This window comes from Aquarana catesbeiana, linkage group LG02 (genome assembly GCF_042186555.1).
Source record: "Aquarana catesbeiana isolate 2022-GZ linkage group LG02, ASM4218655v1, whole genome shotgun sequence".
In the NCBI taxonomy this organism is placed as follows: Eukaryota; Metazoa; Chordata; class Amphibia; order Anura; family Ranidae; genus Aquarana; species Aquarana catesbeiana.
In genome coordinates this window covers 232,118,508-232,145,164 of record NC_133325.1, presented here as the reverse complement: position 1 = coordinate 232,145,164, position 26,657 = coordinate 232,118,508, and the positions used below count along the sequence as shown (strand labels likewise).

At 37.0% G+C, this 26,657-nt stretch overlaps 1 protein-coding gene across 2 annotated transcripts in view; it reads left to right on the top strand.

The window, feature by feature from the left end:
* Nucleotides 1-20,626, top strand: part of PCDH9 (protocadherin 9) — a 127,840-nt gene extending 107,214 nt beyond the window's left edge. For both annotated transcript variants that reach the window (XM_073614245.1, XM_073614246.1), the window contains one exon: nt 19,324-20,626. In XM_073614245.1, coding sequence (XP_073470346.1) covers nt 19,324-19,452 — 129 coding nt within the window. In that variant the 3' untranslated portion in view covers nt 19,453-20,626. The remainder of the gene's footprint in view (nt 1-19,323) is intronic.
* Nucleotides 20,627-26,657: the final 6,031 nt, after the last annotated feature.

The following is a 26,657-nucleotide window of genomic DNA, read 5'->3' as shown; positions in this document are numbered from 1 at the left end:
CTGCATTGAATCAATTACTACACTGAATGTTTGGTGAATGTCACATTCACTGCTTTATAAGTTTCCCTAAACCTGTACCATAAGACCCCATATTAAGCACAATAGAATAAAAAAATGTTCAACGCCTACTGTATATAATGTGAACTTAACCCACAGGATATACATACTTATAAATAATTTAATATTTGATTTTAATAAAATATATGTATAACAGACTATGTATGTCAATGCATATCACATAAACTAGAACCGCTGATTACCTTAACCAAAAGAAAAATCAAAAACTCTAGGATACTGAAGAACAGTCCATCTGATCCAGTATTGCTAAATCATTCTCTAGAGATATACATGACCAATTTAATATTTGATTTTAATAAAATATATGTATAACAGACTATGTATGTCAATGCATATCACATAAACTAGAACCACTGATTACCTTAACCAAAAGAAAAATCAAAAACTCTAGGATACTGAAGGACAGTCCATCTGAACCAGTAATGCTAAATCATTCTCTAGAGATATACATGACCACCACTGGTTACTAATAGTAAAAATAAATTGAAAACAAATCTAAAAACACAATAATCAACATAGGTTGTTGCAATTCAATATTAAAATAGCTGACTCACTCATTCCTTAAAACCCAATTGAAGCTATGCATACATTTATATTTAGTCAATACACATTTTGCTACCAATTTCCATATACTGTACTTTAGTAGCAAAAACAGTATAAGACTTTAACTGAACTTTGCATTTCCTAAATAAATCACTGATTTTTATTTCCAAAATGTATCTCTTTGACTACATATTGGTAGTTGGACAGTTAAAGCGGTTGTAAACCGAGTAAAAAAAAAAAAAAAAAGAAACTACCAAGACACAGGCATAATGTGTTATAGGCTTACCTGTAGTTAAAAATAACAAAGCAGGGTTTACAACTGCTTTAAGACACAACAAATGTCCCAATGGAGCAGCAAACATTGCTATGTCGGTGACAGCATACAAGTTATGTAAAATGTATAACTATTCTTTTGTGACTCTATATTACTGGCCATGTGATTGCAAATATCCAATAAATTTCCCTATAATGTAAGTGGCGGGCATGCCCTTCAAGGCAAAAATAATAAAAGGAAAAGCTAGATCTACAATATTACAGTGCATACACTGTACTTCCCGAAGGACCAGCTCCCGATCATGTGACCACTGTGATTGGCTGTCAATTCTTCCTGCCTCCTGGGTGTTCAGAACCATATAAAGGTACGCTGGGGTGGGTGGGAAGGGGTTAAACTAGCCAGTACTGTCCCATGTACTGATTTTTTTTTATTTACCTAAACTTAGACTTTAAGTTGCCCCCTGGCTTTACTGATTATACTGTAATTATTTGTATGTGCATCAAAATACCTAAACATTTTCAGGAAAAGGAATACAATAATGTGTTATTAGAAGCAGCTTGCTATCTGATTTACAGTGGAACCTCGGATTACGAGCATAATCTGTTCCAGGAGTATACTCGTAATCCAATGTGCTCGCATATCAAAGCAAATTTTCCCATTGAATTCAACGGAAATGAAAATAATTTGTTCCGCATTGACTTCAATGTGATGCAATACCGCATGCGGCCAGAGGCGGGGGTGCCAGAGAGCCTCGGAGATGGGCGAAAAGGCCCGAGGGACACTTCGGTGGACCTCGGCAAACCTTGGAAAGACTCCATTCACGAGACTTTCCGAGGTTTGCCGAGGTCAGCCGAACTGTCCTCGGGCCTTTCTGTGCAGTTCCGAACGGCGCCAATCGGCGACTTTCGGCTCTGCTCTGCCCCGGCGCCCCCCACCTCAGGCCAAAAGCAGTACTGCACACCGATTTTGGCCTGAATCCTGCTCGGTTTGCGAGACAACACTCGCAAACCGAGTTAGGAATTTTAGAAATACACTGCTCGGTTTGCAAAATGCTCATTAACCGCGTTACTCGCAAACCGAGGTTCCAATGTATATGCAGATATTTAGTCCACAACTATGCAGCTGCAGGGAGTCTTATGACGCTTTTCATCATCCACCAAAATTCTTCCCCTTCTTCACTCCTACCTTTGGATTCCAGAAGTTACCAAGCGAACAAAAACAAAGCAAAACTTTAACCACAAATTTCATTCCACTTTTACACCACTGTTCTTTGTGTTGGTCTGCATATGACTTTTCACAAATAAAAATTCACTTTCTGAAATAATTTCTTCCTGTCAGTGTATGTACTTTTTTTTTCCAACTGTAAACCATATTCATAGTCACAACTGACCATAGGATATTTTAATAAATCTCACTGTCAACTGCATGTTTAACCTATGCAATACCGGGCACTTTCACAACCTTCCTGCCCAGGCCAATTCTCAGCTTTTAGTCCTGTCACACTTTGGATGACAATTGCATGTACCCATATGACAGTTTTACCATTTTGTTTCACACAATTAGAGCTTTTTTTTAAAAAAAAATACACTTTAACCTTTTCGCTACCAGAGCCGTTTTTGCATTTTTTGCACACATGTTAAATCATTTTAGGACTAAAGATTACACAAAAACCCCAAACATTATATCTTTTCTGAAAGCAGACCCCCTAGAGAATAAAATAGGGGTATTTCCAATTTCTTATGTCACACTTTATTACTACAAAGGCCTAGGGAACCCAAATTTTCAGTAAAAAACACACTAAAGTGAATCTTAGGGCAAATAAATGCAATAAACTACCCACATTTTGGTAAAATATAAAAGACGAAGCTGCACAGAGTACGTAGATACCCAACATGTCCAACTTTAAATGTGTGTGCGTCTGTGAGATAGCAACAAACTTCAGTATCCTATATTTTCTATAGGTGATGCTTCAAAAGCCCCCTATAGATATCAGTTTGGTGTTACAGAGAAGGTCTTGTGTTAGAATTATTGCTCTCCCTCTGGCGTGTGCGCCGATATGTACCATGTTTATTGAAATCAATGTTTTAATACGTAGGAGCCCCCGACACATAAATCATATGTGCGTATATGTGGGGGTGTAACTTTATATTTTTGCAAAAAAAAATAATATTTTACTTAACTTCTTTTTTTATTACATAGGAGACAAAAAGTCCCATATGTGATGTTTTTTAGGTGGCAGATTCTCAGTCGACTTATGTATGTGTTCGCTTCTGCACACAAGCATGGACGGATGGTCGTCTTAATTTTTTTTTCTTATTTATTTTACTTTTTATTTTTTATTTTACACTGTCCCTTTAATTTTTTTAATTACTTTTATTCCTGTTACAAGGAATGTAAAAATCCCTTGTAATAGAAAAAGGGATGACAGGTCCTCTTTATGGAGAGATCTGGGGTCAAAAAGACCCTAAATCTCTCCTTTACTTTTAAATGCAAAAGATAAAAAAAATTGTTTTGATCTTTTGCTTTGAAAAGAAAAAACTTGTTTACTTTCAGCCTGGACTGAAAGTGACATCATGACGTTGCTCCGGTCCTCAAAGGCCATAGGGGTAATCAAAGTGGACCTACTCTTTGATCGCCTGTATGCCCAGCTGGTAGCACCATCGGATTGTTTCTCGAGTGAACCAGCAGAAACAGTAAGCCCAAGAAACACCGTCAAGCGGCTGGATGGGGGGGTTCGTCCCCTCCTGGCCCTTCTGAAAGCATTCCAGTGGCTTATGAGCTGCTCGGATCATTTTCATAAAAAAGCCAGCTGCGGGCTGTAAAAAACAATACCAGGGTTATGGCTGATATCTTCACCCATAATCCTGATAAACCACTTGCAAACCCCAACATATATATACATATTGTGGTTGGCAAGTGGTTAATCACCGCTGGGCTTTTAATATTTTAAAAATTTTGAAAAAAAAAAATGTGTTTTTCCTAATTTCTGTCTAATTCTACATAAGTTTAGGCTAAGATGTATGCTGCCACATTTCTTTGGTGAAAATAACCCAAATCAGTGTATATTATTTAGTCTGTAGGAAATTTATAAAATCCACAAACTATGGTATAAATATCTGAAAATCAATCAATCCTGATGTACTGATGGCTTATACCATTTCTTGAGGCCCAAAAATGTCAGGACAGTACAAATATCCCCCAAATGCCACCTTTTTGGAAAGTAGACAGTCCAAGGTATTTATTAACCACTTCCATACTGGTTATTTTCACCCCCTTCCTGCCCAAGCCAATTTTCAGCTTTCAGCACTATTGCACTTTGAATAACAATTGCACGGTCATACAACACTGTACCCAAATGAAATTTTTATCATTTTTTCCCCACTAATAGAGCTTTCTTTTGGTGGTATTTGATCACCCCTGCGGTATTTATGTCTTGTGCTATAAACAAAAAAAGGGTGACAAGTTTGAAAAAAACACAATATTTTTTACTTTTTGCTATAATAAGTATCCAATTTTTTTTTTTTTTTAATTTTTTTCCTCAGTTTAGGCCGATACGTATTCTTCTACATATTTTTGGTAAAAAATATCGCAATAAGCATATATTTATTGGTTTGCGCAAAAGTTATAGCATCTACAAAATAAGGTGATAGATTTATAGCATTTTTATTATTATTTTTTTTTTTACTAGTAATGGCGGCGATCTGCCTTTTTTATTGTGACTGCCATATTGCGGTGGACACATCGGACAATTTTGACACATTTTTGGGACCATTCACATTTATACAGCAATCCGTGCTATAAAAATGCATTGATTACTGTATAAATGTGACTGGCAATGAAGGGGTTAACCAGGAGGGGGCGCTGTAGGGGTTAATGTGTTGCTAGGGAGTGATTATAACTGTGGGGGGAGGGGATTCACAAGGGGAGGAGACCGATCAGTGTTCCTCTGTACAAGGAACATATCATCGGTCTCCTCCCATCTGACAGGACGTGGATCTGTGTGTTTACACACACAGATCCACGGTCCTGCTCGGTTACCGGGCAATCGCGGGTGCCCGGCGGACATCGCGGACGCCGGGCACGCACACCGGGACCCGCTGGGCTGCCTGGAAGGCTGCGCCGTCATATGACGGCGGCCCAGAACAACAGCTGCACCTTCCCGCCGTCATATGACAGCGGGCGGGCAGTAAGTGGTTAAGAAGCATGGTGACTTTTTTGCAGATGTCATTTTTTGTCGCAATTTTTTCAATAATGAAAATATATAAAAAAGATCACTTTTTTTTACATACCGTCAGCAGTTCCCCAGGGCAGTACAGCATCATCATATAACTGGTGTGGTGGTGTTTAGGGACACTGACTGGTGACAGTATCAACACAATAGCAAACAATGAATGGCATGTATGAAAGCCATCCATTGTGTACAATTGTCATCTGATCTGCTGTGATTAGCCACAGCGATCACATGGTACAGGCACTTAAGCCAGGCAGGAAGCGATTGATGTTCCAAATAAGTGTTTGGCATGTATTCAATTAATGTGGGTTGTTATTTTCTTTACATTTTGGTGACCATTATTGTATGGTAATGCGCGCATTGGTGCAAGGCAGTGGAATTCTGAATCTCACTTTCTCAGCTCATTTGCTTTGCAATGCAGTGTAATGTATGGTTACATGAGTTGTAGTGACCTGTGATGCCAAAATGCTGTATGCATGATTTTTGGTCTGTTCAAACGAATAGGCTGTATTAATGCAACACACATTAATTCACAAACCAAATATATTTCAATTAACACAAAATAGAAGACCAGGCTAGTGAGAATGGGTCCTTAGAATTTAAGTCTAGCTGATGACACAATGTTAACCAATGCTAGCTCAAAAGTAAGAATCTTGTACATTTTGTGTAGTTAGCTACTGTAATTTGCTTTAACAGTTCACCCAACTGAATTGAGTTCTTGGTGAATGTTCACATCTGATAGAAAAAGATTTTCAAACTTTAATACAGGGTCTTTTAATGCTAATGTTGAAAAACATTTAACTAATGAGGTAAGAGTTTAGTAATTGCACTGCCGGTATGTTCCATAATGGAATCTGTTTATTGATTACTTTGATAGATGAACTTCATATTATGTGCTATGATGTTACTTTAGTAAGTTTGTTTCTGTTATCCATGCTGCTCTCTTCATCTCCAATGACCAGATAGACACAAATAGAATGAAGAAGATGAAATAAAGGATAGTAAAAAGTGCAAGGTCAATCCCATAAAATTGGTCTGAATACGCGTTATAGTAACTTTATAGATACAAAACAGGCTATTTCTCGCTTTACTGCAAATGAGAAAAGAAATTAATAGCTTCAATGAATACAAGTGGAAAGGCTTTGATAAAAAAAGCTACATAATTATGTTGTATCACTTGCACAAGGTGTTGGCTTTCCACCCGGGGGATACATGCTCAGGTGAAAATAGAAAGAGCTGCAGGTTTACAAAAAAAAATAATAATACATAATTATTATCAGAATATTTCATTGTTATTACATAAAATAGATAGTATTCAAGATAATGATACTATTTGCTAAGGCAAATTCTAAGCAATATTCCTAAGGAAATATAAAGGTTGATTAAAAAAAAAAAGAAAATGATGGCAATTTCCAAAACTATTTTTTCTGTAACTTGTATCCTAGGGCATGACCAGCTGAAAAAAAGCACTAATGCCCTGTACACACGGTTGGATTTTCCAACGGAAAATGTGTGATAGGACCTTGTTGTCGGAAATTCCAACCGTCTGTGGGCTCCATCACACATTTTCCATCGGAATTTCCGACACACAAAGTTTGAGAGCTTGCTATAAAATTTTCAGACAACAAAATCCATTGTTGGAAATTCCGATCATGTGTACACAAATCCGACGCACAAAGTGCCACGTATGCTCAGAATAAATTAAGAGACGAAAGCTATTGGCTACTGCCCCGTTTATAGTCTCGACATATGTGTTTTACGTCACCATGTTCAGAACGATCGGATTTTCCGACAACTTTGTGTGACCGTGTGTATGCAAGACAAGTTTGAGCCAACATCCATCGGAAAAAATCCATGGATTTTGTTGTCGGAATGTCCGATCAATGTCCAACCGTGTGTACAGGGCATAAGTCTAAAATAAAAAAATATATATATTATGTTAAAGCATTACTAATAAAATCCACAACTATTTATGTATCTCCATACCTGTATACAGCATAGATATTTACTGTAACTTAATTCTCTGTTATGTTTGCTTTATGGCTCTATGTCAGTTCACATGTCAGGCAAAAGGAGGCTTGAAAACAATATTTGATTTCCTCTGTGTGATTATGGCATAGAAAGTAGACTACTGTATATACTTGAAAATAATATTCTCAACCATAATACCTGTGTTAAAAAAGGATAGTGCCAGGATTCTCAATTCAGCCTGGAAAAAAAATGGATCCCTCAGCATCCCTTAAAAATAAAAGAGTAGCTCTGGCCACTATACTCAAATTATTCCATCCTACCAACCTGTCGGTACTTTTAGAGATTATAATTGATCATACATGAGAGAAAATTTTATGCAATACTAATTATTTGGTGCAATCTCATAGCATGCAGAGTGCAACAGAGGACCTCTGGAGACTAGCATTGAGCAATGAAAATCCACTATGTTTGAAAATGTTACCTAATTTTCCTGCTGGTCTTTCTTCATGGTACAGAAATAATCGAATAGACTTCTGAAACTTTGCATTCTCTTGTCTTTTTACAAGTCAGCTGGCATTGGCAATATACTATTTCTGAGACTAGGATAGAAACCTCTGCTGATAATAAATGCTTCTGGTGCTCAGGCACTAAAGCCATTATTAGTTACATTTGGCTATTCTCAGGCCAAATCAGTTATATGTATAACTATTCAGTGATGACATTGCCTACGTTTATCTATTCACATAAAATGAATAAATAAAACCTCCTCCAGATGATTATCAGTTAGGTAATAATTCTGCCCATTTGTTTTCAATGTAGACAAGGCTTGTAATGCTGCTTATCTTATTATTAAAAGTTATTCCCTAGCGTTTATGGAAAAGTTGCCTGGGTGTTAGTCTATCTCAAATGAAGATCAAGGCCATGAAGCATAAATCCCAAAGCAGGCAGCAGAAATCGGATGTAACCTCCTGTTCCCCATGGCAATAGATTCTCCTGGGTATTACCAGCTGCAGCTAATTAATCTCACTATTTCCTTCTGGCTTGTTTTGTTTATGATCAGGAAGTAGGAAATTGTGACTAAGATGAGCCTCCTGCTTAATATGCCAGACTGGGCAAATAGTTAATTTAATTTATCTTTATAAATATTTTATTCTATATAATCAGTAGATTCTACATAACTATAATTTGTTTTATATGTTATGTTTCCTATTAAGTTATAGAATATGTAGGAATGAGCAGCTGGAGAATACATTTTGTTTTTATTAAAACTTATCGGAACTGATTCAGTAAAATGTAGGGAAAGAAAAAAGAGAACAAAATTCGTTTTTGATTCATGGTGATTGGTCACTTTTTTAATTTAAATTGTTCAACAATGAAAGGTAAATCACGATTGTTTAATATTGGCCAAGATTCATTTTTTTTAATTGCAGTTTTTATTAGAACTTTACAGTTTTACAATGGACAGAAAATATTTCAATCACAATTATATACTCACACCACATGTCATGGAGTACAAAAATGCACCTAAATGACTAAAATCCATTATGATATTTTTTGTCTACAATATTATCTCATAAAAAGTATGAGAATGTCCTTAATGGTATCATAGGTTCCAAACATTAAATATCACTGCAGAATATGTAAGAAAAAAAAATAAAATTAATAAGAAAGCATTTCAACAAATCATGAAATCATCTTAACAGGAGCAAGGACCCCTATGGAGTCCCAGATCCAATAATAATATAAAGAATATTTCACATAGAAAACAAAAAGATTAATGAGGTTCACTCTGGTACAATGTGTTCATGCCTTTAGAAGAGTCAGATCAGCTCAGACAGATCAGGGGATGAGATCAGGGAGAGGTGGTGTGTGTGTGTAGGAAAACAAACCAAAAGGAGAGTAATCCCATGGAGCCCAAATCCACAGTTACTGCAATAAGATATTCCATCACTCCATCATACTACATCTGTGATGGGGGAAAGGAGTTGGGATTGAGACGGAGTCTCAATTGATCTCTATTGTTGATAAATAAATCCACTAACTGATGTTAAAATGTACACAGTGAGCTTTTTGGAATAGTTAGCAACGCCTTGAAAAGGCAGTCCTAGGAGATAGTGGAGAGGATCCAGAGGCAGGGAGGTATCTAGAATTTGGTCTTTTGAGTGGATACCCAAAAAAGATTTTATCCTAATGCATTACCAAAATATATGAAATAGAGTGCCTTTGTCCTGTTCACATCTCCAACAAACCTCTGGCACCATCAGGTTGTAAGCATGGAGAGCATCAGGGGTTTTGTACCAAAACATGAGAATTTTATATTAAGGACAGTAAAAATCAAAGGGACAAGTAATAGATGGCCCACTGATTTTTGAATGACATCTGAATTTGATTAGATCAGTGAAAAAGGATGCTGCATTTTATCACAGCTCACTGACCTGAATTACACAGCGATGTCAGGCAGCGCAGAGTGCCACCTGACATTGCAGTGAATGAAGTGTATGTTTTGTACACTTCAAATTAAGCTTGTTCAAAACAAAAACAGAGAGCAGTGAAATGTGCTGAATCATGCATTACGCTGCCCCCTAGTGCAACCGGCAATGCTGATGTAGTGATTGCTCCAGCTGCTATGCGATTTACTGGCTTGTATAATGTGAATTGGCCCTTAAAGAAGGATAAATCTCTGACAAAAAGCAATTATACTGCTTACTATAAAATTTCTCAAAGGTTTTTGCAATAGCATGAGGGGAATAACTAGGAGTACCATCCTGTTGGAAAAGAAACTTTGGCTGTTTGAAATGATCTGGCTGATAGTTTATTCACCAGCATCTTATGGAGTTTTTTGGAGTGCTCATAACATTTTTGTTTAGTCCATAAGAGACTTTTTTCAATTTTTTTTTGCATCAATTGTCTTTAGCTGATTGCACGAACAAGACAACTGCTCACAGTCGGAGTACTGTAGATGAAGATAACAATAGCTCCGTTTTAGTTTCATTTGAGACGAGTACCTTCTGAGATGCACTGACCTCTAATGTAAGCTTTATGAGCTTCTTATAGAGTAGAAGCCTGTGAGACTGTCAGTGTTTAATTTAAAAAAAATCCTCCAGAGCCTTGCACAGTTGAGCCTTAGGCAGAGTACACATGGGACGAATGTCGGGAGACATTTGCCAGTTCAAGAAAAAAATGTCCAACATTCGGCCTGTGTGTATGTCAGTCTGTCCGGTCGAGCATGCTGGAAAACCAGCAGCCGACTGACTCCCAATCAGCGCTCTCAGCCAATAGCAGAGATCACTGATTGGAGTGCTCTGGCACAGGAGGCATTCCCCTGCCAGAAAACAACCACTTAGCAGGGGAGATCACTGTACTAATGTCAGATGGTTAGTACAGCGGCTCCAACACTGTTATGCCCTGTACACACGGTCGGACTTTGATCGGAAATTCCGTCAACAAAATCCATGGCTTTTTTCCGATGGATGTTGGCTCAAACTTGTCTTGCATACACACGGTCACCCAAAGTTGTCGGAAAATCCGATCGTTCTGAACGCAGTGACGTAAAACACATACATCGAGACTATAAACGGGGCAGTAGCCAATAGCTTTTGTCTCTTAATTTATTCTGAGCATGCGTGGCACTTTGTGCGTCGGATTTGTGTACACACGATCGGAATTTCTGACAATGGATTTTGTTGTCGGAAAATTTTATAGCAAGCTCTCAAACTTTGTGTGTCGGAAATTCCGATGGAAAATGTGTGATGGAGCCTACACACGGTCGGAATTTCTGACAACAAGGTCCTATCACACATTTTCCGTCGGAAAATCCGACCACGTGTACAGGGCATAAGTGTGTGCCAGGCTTTAATCTCCTCATTACAGAGAAGTGTTTTGTTTAACTGGCAGCATCATGTTCTTGGGCTAGCATGTGTCACCTCAAGGTCCAAGGCTATAGGGGAATGATCCGATTAGGTAATTAATACTATTTTTGAGGAGACCACTGATAACATAAGATAAGATAACTACACCTGCTTTCCTGGAAGGGTTTGAGACAAGGTAACCTCTTTATATGGAAAAGTGTTTCTTGCACCATAACTAAATCTGCTTGAGAGGTCCTAAATTCCATCTAGGCTGACCTAAACAGACCTCATAATGATCATATCATGTCTACGAGCTGCTTTAGAGCCCATTCACACATATGCATTGCAATATTTCTATGTTTCTATGTTTCTATGTGTTGTCCCTGGCACACATCTCTATTCTCAGCATACTGAGAATGAGTCCAGATGTACACTGCACAACACATGCTCTCCACATTTAAGGACCGCTAAGCTGCAATATATTACATTTTGTGTTTAGAAATGCTTTAAAGAAACAGTAGGGTAGCAAAGTTAAGTAGTTAAGCACTGATCATCAAGAAATATTGATCAGCACTGTTCCCACTAGAAAAATGTATTCTACCGTGGTATTATTTGGACAGAGGTCCACTGTGTTGGTAATGGTCTCCAACTCCAAGAGTGGTGCACTGTAACTGTACCGCAGTTTATGGTAAACACCTTTGTCACTGGGTTGTCACCTACATTCTTCATGAAAGTGAAGTCCTGCAGGATACAGGTGATGCCATATCTACCTTAAATCCATGTACGAGCAATGTACCATAACATTCTAAATTGCCAAATGATACAGAAAACCATATGTCCAGCCCTTGTTTCTACAAACTGATGCATTTTTGTCTATTCTGAAGAAAATCTGTACTGACAGAAGTGCTATGGGTTGGGATTTTAGAAAAACTGATCAATCTGGATGAACAGGAGAGGCATTTTATAGACTTTCTCTTATAAGATTCTGCCTTTAGGAAAACAAAGTCTTTCCAATATGCTTCCTGCAACAATCAAGTATTATCATATAAATGTCCAATAGATTTGGAAATGATTGAGAGAACTAATGAATTATGACAAAAATGTAGCTTGGGGTAAAACGTCTGTATAGATTTTTGTGTGGTACTGTGAAACATCAGACATATTGGCAACTGGTATTGCTCTTTGTACATAGATGTCTTAGGAAACAAGTGTCTGAAAGTCAACCAGTCTCCAAATTGTGGCTTAAACTGTCACACTCAGTTAAATCATGTTTAACCAGCTCTAGTTCTTAAGACCTTGAATAGCTTTTGTTTTGTTTTTAGGACATTTTTGTCATGCTTCAGGAATGTTTTTTTTTTTTTTTTTTATTAATTTGACTACTAGCAAAACATGAACTTAACATAACTTTCCTTATATTTTCTCTGTTTTAATTACATCTAAGTGTTACTTGTTTGTATATTATTGTGGGCACTGGATATGAGCAAAATTAATTCTTCTTCAAGTGCAGATCAGGCTACATCATTGAGAGCAAAGATCAACAAAGTTCCATGCGTCTACAAAAGTTTTTTTGTTTTTCTTCAAAGTCCTTACATGTTAATACTTTTGCAAATAAAATAAGTCACTGTTATGCGATAATAAGCAAAATGCCGTTCTGTTTACAACTTAATGGAAGAAAAAACCCACCTGTATATAAAGATTGTGTACTTCCTAAAGAATGTTATTTAACATCATTTAACATTTCCCCCTGTAACTTTAATACCCCTTTAACACTGGAGTCCTTTTCAGGTGCTTTAGCACTAAAAAATAGCACCTGTAAAGTGCCTAAAAAATGCCTCATTTGCAATCCCAGTGTGAAAGCCCAAGCACTTTCACACTGGGGCACTGCGCTGGCAGAACGTCCAAAAAAGTCCTGCAAGCAGCATCTTTGAGGCGCTTTAGGAGTGGTGTATACACCGCCCCTAAAGAGCCCCTGCCCATTGAAATCAAGGGGCCGCTGCAGCACCTGCAAAGCGCCACAGCGGCGATTTGCGGGTGCTATTAACCCCTTCATCGGCTGCTAGCAGGGTTAAAAGTGCCCCACTAGCCGCCGAAAAGCATCTCAAAAATGGCGTTTTTTTCGGCGCTTTACCGCTAACACGGCCGCTCTCTCAGTGGGAAAGGGCTCTAACCCTTTTGCTGCCACAGTCTTCACAGTTTTTTTTTGCATTTTTTTCTGCACAAGGTTAGAAAATCATTTTAGGTCAGAAGATTATATAAACCCTCAAAATATAATATATTTTCTGAAAGCACAGTATAGAATAAAATAGTGGTAGTTCCAATTCTTTTAGTTTATGAAATGAAACATTTTAGTAAAAAATACACAAAAGTGTTTAGGACACTGAGACACAGTAAATTGCACCATTTTCAGTAAATATATAAAAGCTGAGGTTCTGTCAAGTAAATAGATGCCCAACATGTCAAACAAGAAAATTAAAACAGTAGCAAACTTTAGTACCCTATATTTTCCATAAGTGATGCTTTAAAAATGCTTCTACAGGTCATCAGTTTAGAGTTACTATGAATAACGGGCCTAGAATTATTTCTCTCACTCTGGCATGTGTGGTGATATATAACATATTTAGTGCAATCAATGTTTTCATGCGCAGGCCCCCCTGGGACATGCTTTTATGTCTGTATGTTCCTGTTTGTGGTGATGGCAAAGCTCAAAATGTTCGGGGGGGGGGGGGGGGCGTGGACATTTTAATTATTATTTTATTCATACTATTTTTGCTAAACTTTTTTTATCACATAGGGGACAAAAAGTTATGATTTTTTCCATCAGCTTCTTCTCCAGCCAGAACAACTGCTGCAAAGCCAACAAAGTGAAACAGGGATCCAGAAGTAACTCTTTACAAGTACCTGCCATTCTAGTCCTAGGTCCTGTTGAGATACAAAATAAACCAAGCCTATCACTACTGTATGTTGCAGCCAGTATTTAGGCTGGTCACCGAAGGAGTTGAGAATGTTCACATAATAAATTATATGAATATCCACTTCAATCATCCAATCGTGTGCAGATGAAATAAGTAAATAGGATAGGATTTTTTCTAGGAACATTCTCAACTTTTACAATTCCACTAAGATCTTTCATTACAGCCCCTTGTATCTCTTGGCATGGATACACAGATTTTCTCCAGGAAGGAAGAAAGCAGAAAAATCACCAGGCACCAGAGGGAGCTTGGGTACTTCTGCACATTTTTCCTCAAAGTTTAGGTTTTTCTTTTAAAAAGCATAGTTTTTTTTTGCACTGTTGTTATTATCATTGTACCATTGTAATAACAGATAAAGTTGCATTTGTATGTAATTCTTAATATATAATAAATGCCTGTGTTTTCAATAGGTAGGCCATTTTCTGTGTGGCTTCAGTTCATGCTAATGCTCTGTGTTCGCGAGCACTGAAAAATAATTGGACATTTTGTGCAGTATGTCCTGTACATCGTAAAGTGTGTCAGGAACTGCATTGCATTTTATCTCATTAATTTCACCTATTGTAACAGAGGGCACCACAAGCTCACACTGCATATCAGCGCACACATGTTTGGTGCACAGTAATGCATGCTGTCTGGTGTGAATGAGCCCTTACTGTTGGTATTTTAAGTCACCAAAGTCTTCAAAGGCAGTGAGGGAAAGAAGAAACCAGGAAGGATTCTATACTTATTTAGTCTAATTATATTCATGAATTCAATTAGGACAGCTCTAAAATATAATGTATTTAGCCAATAGTTGAACCCAAACCAGCATTAGCAGCTCTGGCATGTAGTTACATCAAGTTGTAATGGGCTACTGCTGGTGCATGTGTGCATCATGTATGTTGTCTATTAAGTGGAATTATCAGGTATTTTAGTATAACATCTGTTACTTCACAGAGAATTTAGCAGTTCCACGGATAGTCATTTCAGTGTAGTCTGACATTGAGACCTGTACTTGCAACTTGGTTGTTTGGATATACTATCTCCATTATATTATAAAGTTGTGTTTAAAGTAAAGCATACAATAATGCAAAGTGATACTGTGAGCACAAAGGAGGCATTCCCAGGTACCTGCATGTACCCGTCAATCTCTTCATGAGCACCAAAGGAGCCCTGAAAGTGGTAAAGGGGTAAAATTGGAAAGCTTGGGAAGCAAATTAATGATTTATTCAAACACCTTAGTGTGCCTGTATTTCAGTGATTTAGTGTTACAATAATTGTAATCCTTGCTGTTCCTTCCATTCTGAAGGCTTCCAATCCTTAACACTTGGGAGTTTTTCTGGTTTCAGAGCATATAATTCTGCACAAGTGTGCCCTGCCCTCTAGTTTGCTGTAGTGGCAGCCACCAACACTGGATCAAAATCTTAGCTTCAGTAGGTAATTACTTTCCCAATAGGTCTCCTTTGGTGTTAGCATCAGTAATCACTATTTTTGCAGCCTGAAACAGAAGAATTAGAAAGTTCTTTATTGTTCAGGTAACATAGAATTTTGTCTCCTTTCTTTTGTATAGTGGTCTGTACAGTTGAGGGTAGCTACATACAAGTAGTCAACATGCTGCTTACTATAGTGCAGTCCCATGTGAGTTTTTTCTAAGTAATCACATGACACCTGGGCTGGAGCTTGTACAGGAGGATGTTATCATTTACTTGTTTCTATGGCATCATGAAGTCTAAAGTTAGCCCTAAACATGTGATAGGAAATATAAAAAAGGAACTTTATTGCATATGATTGGATGTTACGCTTCACTTCATCTCACATCACACTTAAGTAAATTAGACACTGTGATTAAATTTTTCTAATTTATTTACCAAACTTTCAAACTTCAGTAGCACAGTGGAAACTGCACAAGTAATAATAAAACTAATTTAGCAAGAAAAAAAAAAAACAAATCCAGTTTAGATTTAGTAGTGTTAATCATATGAATGTGCCGCAGTGAAGGTCATCTCGATGTTCAGGCTTTTTGCCAGCAGACCAGCAAGATATTATTTAATTCCATTAGAATTTTTTTTTTTTCTGCAGACCCAGATGAGTAGCACAGCAATCTGCAATGATATGTATATTTAAACTGCCAAGGTTTCTCTTTACCCCCTGCTAAAGTCTGTCGAGTGAGTTTAAGAGAAACTTGTGCCACGTATAACAAATGTAAAATAATTAGGAGAATGCGCCAGCTTAAAGGTCAGTATGTTGCTGTGGCAAGTCATGCTAATAACAGCTAATAACAGTTATTCAGGTTTACACGGGAGACTTCTTATTTATTTTATTTCCCAGACCTTCTCCAATATTACTTGTAAATTAATCAGTGGATACAAATAGCAGCTATCTCTTTCTCCTGTTGTGCACAGCTTTTGGGCTGACGTATTGAAAGTCACTTTATAGTCAATTTGCATATGCATTCCTAACATAAACTAAATGTTAATAGTTCCCATGACATTTTCATCTAACTGATGGCCAGATTCGAGACACTCCACACACATAGCAACCAAGCAAACTGGAATTTCAGATTTATTAGCACGACAAAAGTTGATTAAGTGTGCATTTTTTATATGACCGCTATATCTCAGATTGCCAAACAGTATTCCCTAGCAGCAATAAAATGGGTTTATACAAACAATGCAAAGGGGGTTTTTAGGAAGAAATAAAATTACTCATTATTTCAAACATAAATTATGAACTAACTGAGAAAACAACTTGACCTTTTAATCTTCTTGAAAACAAACTGTAAATAACTTTAAAAAAAATTGTTAAATCATGACTCATTTATATTGAAAATGGGAAAAAAATAGGTAAAATTTTGATAGTATATTTTTACTGGAACCTCATGATGGAATTCAGCAGATTTTATGGTAGTTTATTGTATGCTATACAGCTTTATATTTAAATTTTTCTGAAGTTTTGAACCAGCATAATATGAAATTAAGAAAATCAAGTATAATGCTATATTGTGAAGCGTAGGAAAAGATGTCCTTTTTTTAAGTGGGTTTTTTTAGAGCCTTATGTTATAATGCAACAAAAGTGAACATGTATTTTTAAAAGAACAGGTATGAAAAAATTTAAGTTATTGCAAATGTCATATAATTGTGCATTTAACACATTTTTTATCTTTATGCGTGTATGTAAGCATATGTTTATTCAGCTTTTTTCTGCCATGTTACACAACTCTGCCTTATCACTCTTTCCTACCTACTGTTATGGGCTCAACCAGTTATGAGTAAATAATAAAGACTGGTGCAACGAAGAGAAAATAGAGAGCAGTTTCCTGGGGTTACCAATAATATTTAGTCTTTAAATAGAATTAAAGTGGTTCTAAAGCCTCAAGGTTTTTAACCTTAATGCATTCTATGAGCTGGGGCAGGAGCCGAGTCACGCGGTCTGTGTCAATAGACGCGAGCAAGCACGCATGGGTGCCCCTATGGCAAGTGGTTTTCCATGGGGGCAGTCCCCGAATAGGAGGGGCCTGGAGTGTTGGCGGGGAACCCCAGAAAAGGAGGATCAGGTCTGCTCTGTGCAAAACTATCTCACAGAGCAGGTAAGTAAAACATGTTTGTTATTTTTTTTTTTTTAAATGACGGTTTAATGTCAATTTTAAAGTGAAGACCCTCTGTCACATTTATAGATGTCCTAGCTATGAATTCTCTTCACTTTGGAGAGATTTCCCATTTGTTGCTCTAGGACAAGAACCAAATGGAATTTTTCTCAGTGGGACATATACAGTATAGGAAAAAGGAACATGATAGGGATTTCGCCCTTTCCTACTTTATCCCAAAGAAAAAAAAAAAAAAGATTATGCAAATATTTTAAACTGTGTGGTATTGAAAACCCTTGACTTTTGGGTGTTTTTTTTGTAGACCGATATTTCTATATTAGACTTACAGAATCTTTGTTCACATAAAAACACCAAATCATTGCAGTTGATTTGGTTTAAAAACATACAAGCTTTGAAAAAAGGAATCATTCAGTAAATTACCCTCTACGGCCTTGTGCCCATGTTATCACTTCACCTATAATGGATTTGATTAGGCAGAGTTTAATACATACAGAACACATAGAAAACTGAAATTAGATTGGTTGCTATGAATTATCACATTTTGCACATCAGCATTGCTCCCTTTACTGCCTTACTGAAAAAGCCTGAAAAGCAGTAAAAGCCTATATATTGGATCATTGAACTTTAAATCTGAACCCAAGTCAGCTTAGAGAGGGGAAAGTAGTTCAGGTGAAGGCTATGTGACCAATTTACTAATGCAGTTACTTTTTTTTTTTTCTTGCCTGTGTTACTTTATCCAAATTTAAGGAAAGATACAATTTCTGCTTAGTCTGTTAGTATAAAAATCAATGTTTAGTAGATCAGCCTTAGCCACGAGCTAACACATTTGTTGAAAATATGCATGATAGTATTCTAGGAAACTATATTAATAAATAAATACATATTTTTGCTGTATTTGTCTGTTTAGCTGTCTGTTTTTTTCAGTTTCACATCAGTACTATACATTGCAAAGCACAGATACAAATTCAGCCTTGGCAGTTGGCATTAGCTTGCCCAAAGCCACAGCTTTCTCGATAGACCATCTCCATAAACTCTCCAATTCTGTTGAAGCAGTCCCATTTATCCCTATAGAGGATGCTAGCTTATGCCAGGACAGCACAGCAGGGATAATAACAAAGACAAACATCTGATTGGTGGTTGTGGTGTAAAAAAAGTTATGAAAACTACAAGATCTTGCTATTCAAACAGTAGACCCATATCACCTCTATAGTGAATACTTGTACACAGAGCATGTTAGCTCTGCGAGTGCTTCAAGGAACACAAGGAAAAAACTGTGGCAGATTGTGTTGTTAGACTTTCAGCATCGACATGCACAGGCCCTTTCATCTAGCTTTACATTAAATAATATTGCTCTTAATAAATAAATTATGTTGTTACAATGATGATTACTTCATTCCCCTCTGCTGAGATAATTGGGCACTATGCTTTTTCTTCCCACTCAAATCCAAAAGATATTCCTCACTTTGATTACTTGTCTTGTATCTAAGCTTGTGGGGTCAGGTATTCAAGTGACATTTAAAGGTAGAACAGGCTCTTCAAATAGGTGAACTCCCAGTAGGCCAAGTTAGGGGTCTACAAATAAAAACTCCTAATATTGGAGGAGCATTAGGTAAAGGATTTAGGTATGCAATTAGTAGACTAAAGATGCAGAGTAGAATCAGATTATGTTTCCAGAGGGAAAGGGGCAATTATTTTTAACCCTAAGTAACAATATTATCTCTTAGCATTATTTCATGTTAAACTCGCTGATGCCAGGTTCATTTTAATGAAAGGTTGTGGATTACACTTGTCACTGATTTTTCCTCTCTAATTTTTAAATTAATTAGAAAATGGCTACCGGGGATGCAGGAATCATCATGGATAAATCAGAATCTGTAGCCACTAGACAAGTATCTACAACTCTGGTGCCCCATCTTTTTTCTGAGAAAGACTCTAAGAACCATCATACCTTGTGACCGCGATTGCTATTCCATACCATCACACAGGGGTGGTCTCACATTGGCCACTTTGTAAATATAAGGGTATGCTTGAGAATGACTGCAATCTGAAGATAACAATGTCAAGCAGAGCTAAAGTTAAACATGAAAAGAATTGTTTTATTTCAAGAAAGAACTCTTGCAAATGATAAATATATGTAATAACATAAATATAACTAAATTGTGTTATACCTGTACTGTGTAAAATTATCCTTTAAAATTCCAGAAAAGTAATTCTGTAAAAAGGGACATAGTTTTGGTAAATACTGTTAACAATAAACATTTTGGCTTTTCTTTGCTGTTTTAACAATTTTTAGAATCACCAGTCAATTCTAGCTATGAATACAGCCACAGATTATAAAGCTTTAGGTTAATATGTCTGTTCCTACATTTGTTTGGCAGTATGTATATGGTTAATAGAGACACTGAAAAAAATACTAGTTGGTTTTTCATGTATGATTAATAACATTCCTGGTGTCTGTATGCGTGTATATCTGAAAAAAATATATATCCAATTAAAGTGTTTGTGCTAAGGAATTTATTACAGATTCCATATGTGTGAAGCAAAATTTTAAAAGTGTTACCTTGCCAGCCATGTGATCATTAAAATCTTCCTGCAAACCTGACAGTATATTGAATATCAGAATGTTTTCATTTGTTCCTGTTGTGTGTGGCAAATAATCATGGCCCATGGTACCTACTTGTCTTAGGTAGCTGAATGATGTTAGCAGTTCATTCTGAGAACCTTGCTCTGTAAACTTGTTTTTGCTAAGTATTATTGGACATACTAATTGAAACTGTCAGTAATATAATAGGCCTTTGTAAACTATAATTTATACACAATTAATGATAACTGAGATCTTATAATATTTGACAATGTAATGTGTGCCATTTTACCTTCTGTTATGTTTTTGTTCAAATGTATGCAAGTTAATTTATTTTCCAAAGGGATTATTTTATATAATGTGTATAATGTGTCTAAAAGCTAATTGCACTCATTCATGTATATTTTGTAACTTATAAGATCTGTCCTGCCTTTTGCTTTATCGTATGTAGACTTTTTTCTTACAGATATCATTTCATAAAAGTACGTTACTCTTTCCTAAATGTCACTGTAAAATTAACAATAAAGTCTAATAAGTTGTTTTATAAACTTTGGAGATGTTGTCCTGAATTTACTTGTTAGTCGTATACAGACTATGTTACAAAATGTGTAAAAAAATATAATAAAATGGAGTCACGCAATATTCTTATTTCAAAAAGTAGAACCCCAGCTAAAAAGTTTGGATATGGTAGGAATAAAACCTCTTTCAGATTATACTTCTGTCTGTAAGAACAGATATCTCAGGGACAGGGACACAAACATAAACTATGTACACTTTATAATCCAAAAGAGAGAGCGGCACACATGGGTCTTGAGAGGTGAACGCAAAGTGAAGATTTCATTTTGACGTTTCAACGAGCCCCAGGTTCATGTCTGTTTTTTTACTTGTCTCTTAATCTGCATTCCTGGTGCTAAAAGCTGCTCTGCAGCACCCCCCTTGTACTTTTTCCTATACACATTACATGTTCACCATGCTCTTCTACTCCAGCTCTGCCTCAGCATGGGTGACCATCTTGCCCAGGCAGCTTGATACTCTGTCATGCAGTTTTTTTGTCTCTGACTTTAGTGCCTGGATTTGGCTCCTTCCTTTATTGATTCCTATTTTGTAGCTACTTTTGTTGTTGTTTTTCTGTTCTCCCAAATTTGGACATTTGGCCATGATTGTTTTTAGCTGGAACTTTGACCTTTGCACTTGTTGATGTCATCACATATGGATGATAATGATAGAAGGGGTTTTAGGGTATATATATGTTGTGTTGCTTCACTTGTTTGTTGCCCTGAGGAAGACGAGCTTGTGCCTCATCAAAACGCAGTTCTCTCTTTTTGGATTATATATACACACACACACATACATACAGTATATATATATATATATATATATATATATATATATATATATATATATATTGGGTAAAGGCTAATATCAATATGTTATGCCTGTTTATAACCCCATTTGTCACTGGGACAAGTAGTAAAGGGTCATCTTCCCTACAGAGTCACATAAAGCTCTACCCAAACATATATTTTTCATGTTCTATCCAAACATGTATATTTTAAGTTCTGTTAAGCTGTACCAAGACTGCTATTCATTTTTGGCAAAAGTATGGTATAAGTAATGTGTGCTTTGTTTTGTGATGCCAGTATATGCCCTTTAGAATTCATAGGCTTGCCAAACTGATGTGGCCATTGCAAAGTCAAAAAATGTATTTGTGCTGTGCACCTGGTTATATATAATATATAATGAATAGAGAACCATGCCATCTATCTTACAGTGACACCCTTGTTATAGCCTTACATGGCACAAGTTATTAGTTAACACTTCATCTTTATACCAAGAGTGCTGGAAATTTCTGCATTTATTCTGCACCATCTAAACTGATATAGCATACTGTATATCAGTGGTGATTCATAATAGTGATTTATTAGCATATTATTATTATTAGCAAAAACAAAAAACATTTATTTGAGGTCAAGGAGATCCTAAAAGATTATATTAAATATCAAAAATTCTGTGCATGATTCCTGCTGTTTTTCATTCTTTGAGATTACATGCTGCTGAAGACCGGGAGATATGTTTACTAAGAAATATTACTGCACCTGCTAAAAAGGAAAACTAACATACACCTCTTGCTTATATAGCATTAACATAACTTGTAGAAACTTAAAGCGGTGTTCCACCCGCAAATTTAATTTTTTTTAAAAGTCAGCAGGTACAAACACTGTAGCCGCTGACTTTTAATAAGGACACTTACCTGTCCAGGGAGCCCGCAATGTCGGCCCCTCGAGGCCGATCCATCCATCGGATCGGGCACAGGTGCCACCATTCCAATTAAGGGAAACCGGCAGTGGAGCTTTGCGGCTTCACTGCTCGTTTCCTAATGCGCATGCGCAAGTCGTGCTGCACTTTGTGCATGGCCAGCTGTCTTCTGGGACACACACAGGTCCCAGAAGACAGCAGGGGGTCTGCCGAAGAAGAGGATATGATGTCCTGTGCCGTGGACAGGATGGATCGGAAGTACAGGCTGTACTTCATAAAAAGGTAAGTTAGAAGAAAAAAAAAATTACTAGCCAAAATTGAGGGTGGAGAGGTGGTCTTTAGTTTAAGACCACCTCTCAAAATATGGTGGAACTCCGCTTTAAGACTGTTGCTCATTCATTCATTTAGGGATTATTTTATAAAATTATAATGCAATGACATAGTTTCACATAAACTGCCATTTTCAGATGAAAAAAAGAGCTGAGAACTGATGGTTCAAATGCCATGTCAGAAACTTCAATTTCTATTCCACTGAGTGGATCATGTATGTGATTGATAATATGGTTTTGTATATTTCTTTTAAAAAAACGATTCTTGCAAGTTGTTGCACACATATACTACTGAACTAGTAAGCACCTGATGAATCTCTTGAATTGCTTATTAAAACTGCATACATAGTCTATGGTCAGCCATGGTCAGCCTAAAAGCAATTGGAAAAGAAAAGTAACTCAATAACAATTCAGAAGTAAATGTTTATTATTCTGTCTATTTTAACTGATGAAAAATGGAACATGATTGATTGTTATAGGTTTCTACAAACTGTTGCTTTTGTATTATGTAAATGTGTAAAAATTATAGCAGAAAGAGTCATCTAAAGCCTAAAAATATTTAAGCTTGCCTACACTAATTGAATTGTGCCTGGGTCAGGTGGGACCAGCCAAATTTCAATCGGTACATGGCCATCCCCTTGACCAAAGCCAATCATTTGAAGGGACATATTGGAAAGCCTTTGTCACTTAGTGGCTCTAGCCAATCAGCTGTTCAGTGTATTCTGGCAGTAGCTTAATACAATATCCCGGAGAGGGAGAGAATTTCCTGGAGAAAAGGCTGCCCCAAGTTGACTTCAGTGTTGTTTGCATAACCAAAAGTCCCAATATTTTAACTCTAGATCTCTGCTAAAACAGGAGTTTAGAATTCTGAGATCTAATTATCAGATTTCCAGTCTGTAAGCATGTGGCTGGCACTGAATGCTACATGTAGCTACATTTTTTCTGAAAAAGGTAAGTTCAAGCCTCTATCAATCATCTCTTCAGGAGCCACTTCACATTCTAAAGCAGATTATCACATGGGGCAAGTACTGTAGTAGGGGAAAGGAACACATCAACCTGCTTGAGCCACCCTTCAAGCCAACGACAAAAGGAAGTTACTGATCGAGCATGCATGCTGAAAGTGGAAATGCAGCAGCAAGTGGATCTGCTGCTATAGTATTGCCGCTGACAATAGGGAAGTCTATAGAAACAGCAGGATCAATCAGGTATTTTCTAATAATAAGAATATATTGTACATTACCAAAAGCTTCTGCAGTCAGAAAGAGAACATACTATTAAAGATAATGACTCAAATAAAAAAATGGGTTTACTGACACTTTAAACAAAACCTTTGTGATAACAATTGAGAAAATGTCTATTTTAAAGTGGTTGTAAACCCACTAACTTAAAAAAAAAACCTGCAAGACAAAGGAGTAATGAGCTAGTATGCATAGCATACTAGCTCATTATGAATTACTTACCTTACATCGAAGCCCCCGCAGCGGTCCTCTTACACCGCTCCAGCCAGCGTCATCGCTCCCGGAGTTACTTCTGGAAAACGCGGGCTCCAGCACTGTGATTGGCCAGAGCCGCGATGACGTCACTCCCGCGCATGCACGTGGGAGACACTGCTAACAGCACACTAACTGAAGCGAAGGCATGTACTTGCCATTGCTTCAGTGTGCATGTGCTGATGACGTTGGCACATGCAGATACAGAGGATATCTCCTAAACCGTGCAGGTTTAGGAGATACCCGGGGTAGCTACAGGTAAGCCTTATTATAGGCTTACCTGCAGTAATAAGTGGTTGTAAAGGGTTTACAACCACTTTAATAATAAGCCCCATGTGATCATGTGTGTGCACCTAATTGTTTTGATTTCGTATGTATGCACATGGTGTGAACAATGTCTGTGTGTGTGTGCATGTTTAAAAAATAGGCAAGAAGCATTGGGGTGGATTTACAAAGACAAATAGACTGTGCACATTACAAATGCAGTTGTATTCTGTAGGTGCAGTTGCACTAATTTTCCCCAGAGCTTAGTGAATTTGGTAAAGCTGATGTTTATCATCCAATCATGTGCAAGCAAAAACTATTTTTAATGTTCCTTGCACTTGATCTGGATATTCTTTACAAAGTGAAGTTGTACCATATTTACATTTATTAAGGAAAATGAGTGCAACTGCACTTGCAAAGTGTACAGTCTATTTGCCTTTAGTAAATCCAACCCAAAATCACTAGAAATTTAAAAATCGAATCTTAATTAGTGTTTAGGTAAAAGCCTAATATAATAGTTTTAGTTTTGTTATACCTTGACTTGACATAGAGGTGTGTAACTAATCAGTAACAAGTATCTTTTATTCTTTAGATGCAAAGTAAATACACACTGTCAACGCTTTTTATAATTTCTTCTAATTAAAGCATGAATTGGTTTAACCTTTAATTAAAACATATATCCACAGCAAATTACTGAATGCAGTCTGAGATGTATTGCATTTTAAAATTTAACATGAAAGTGACAGTGCAATCACTGTAACAGAAGATCTGGGCTGATATGTGACAGACAGACCCATACACACACACACAGTAAATCACATTTATTGGTAATAACTGATACTCAATTATCCCTATATGTAATGTAACTTATTGATAGCAAAACATTATGAGACATTTTTCACCTGTTCATCCTATTTGTTATTGTCCTCAAATATCTGTGTGGACTTAGTAAACTCTTTCTTACAAAGGTTTTACTTTCTATGCACTAATTCTAATTTACAATTGTATTGCCTGAATTCAAATAAATTAATCAGTAGAAATGCCAGTTATGATCTGATTTCCCAGGTGCAAATAAAATAGTTAAAAAGTCACACAAAATTGAGGTAACATATAGCAAAATTCAGCACTGGTAATAAAGTCTGCATTACTGACATTCTCAAACTGCTAGTACAATAATGGTTTGCAAACTGTAATGTTGGATTCACTCTTTCCTATTTATGTTTGCATTATGTTTATTTATGGTGTCAGCAATCATGCCTTTTTTTTGTGCTCAATGTCATCAATAGGCCCTATAATGCAAGTTCAAATATAAATAAATAGAAAAAGCATGTAAATGAATTTACCATTTGTGTACTAGCACCATTTAAAACACTGGCAAATGTTTGTTTATGTGTGTTGATTTGCATTAGAGCATGCTAAAAAGTATAAATTAGCCTTAATTTATTATAAAGTTAGTATAGTGGATATATTATGGTTCAGCAGACCCATATTCAAGTCAGACTAAGAAACATTTACACAAGATGCGCCCCAAGTCTGCACATTTCAGTGGGACAGGGGAGGGGGAGAGACAAAGGGGGGGGGGGCTAGAGGCTACCAAGGAGAAGGGAAGCAGGAACCCAGGGTTAGCAACTTTGTCAGGCATCACATCCTATGATATGCACTTGGTCTTTTGTGATGTGATCTTTTTGCAATAACAGTTTTGGACAACATCTGATGATTCACGGTGTGCTGGCAAATATGTGCATTGTTTCATGACAAGCCCAGTTTGCAGCTGGCAGTTGCTACAGCACCCGCTACTGAAGAGCTTATGTCCAGGAATGTGTGCAATGGGGATATGGACAATACAAAGAGATATGATCACAATATTCAAATATCTAAATAGTGTCCGTAGCATTGGGAGGAAACGATTCAGTCTCAGGTCACTTATAAGTCATATACACACACTCACTAGCACAGGTTGATCTGGATGGACTGGCGTCTTTATTGAACTTTACCAACTATGTAACTATGTTTCTCAAAATGGAACAAGCCATGGTGGTAATCCTGTACTCATAAGCCCACTTGTAGGGCTTATGAGTGTGGGAATAGTGTGGGAATAGAACAAGTGAGGTATGGCGCAGGCAAGGGGATGTACTATCTGCAGGCATAGGCCCTAAATACCTGGTGGTGCTGCTCCAGGTTGAGGTGTAGAGCCCCATTGGCACTAAGGATAGCAGTGATACCAGCATAAGAAAAACTCA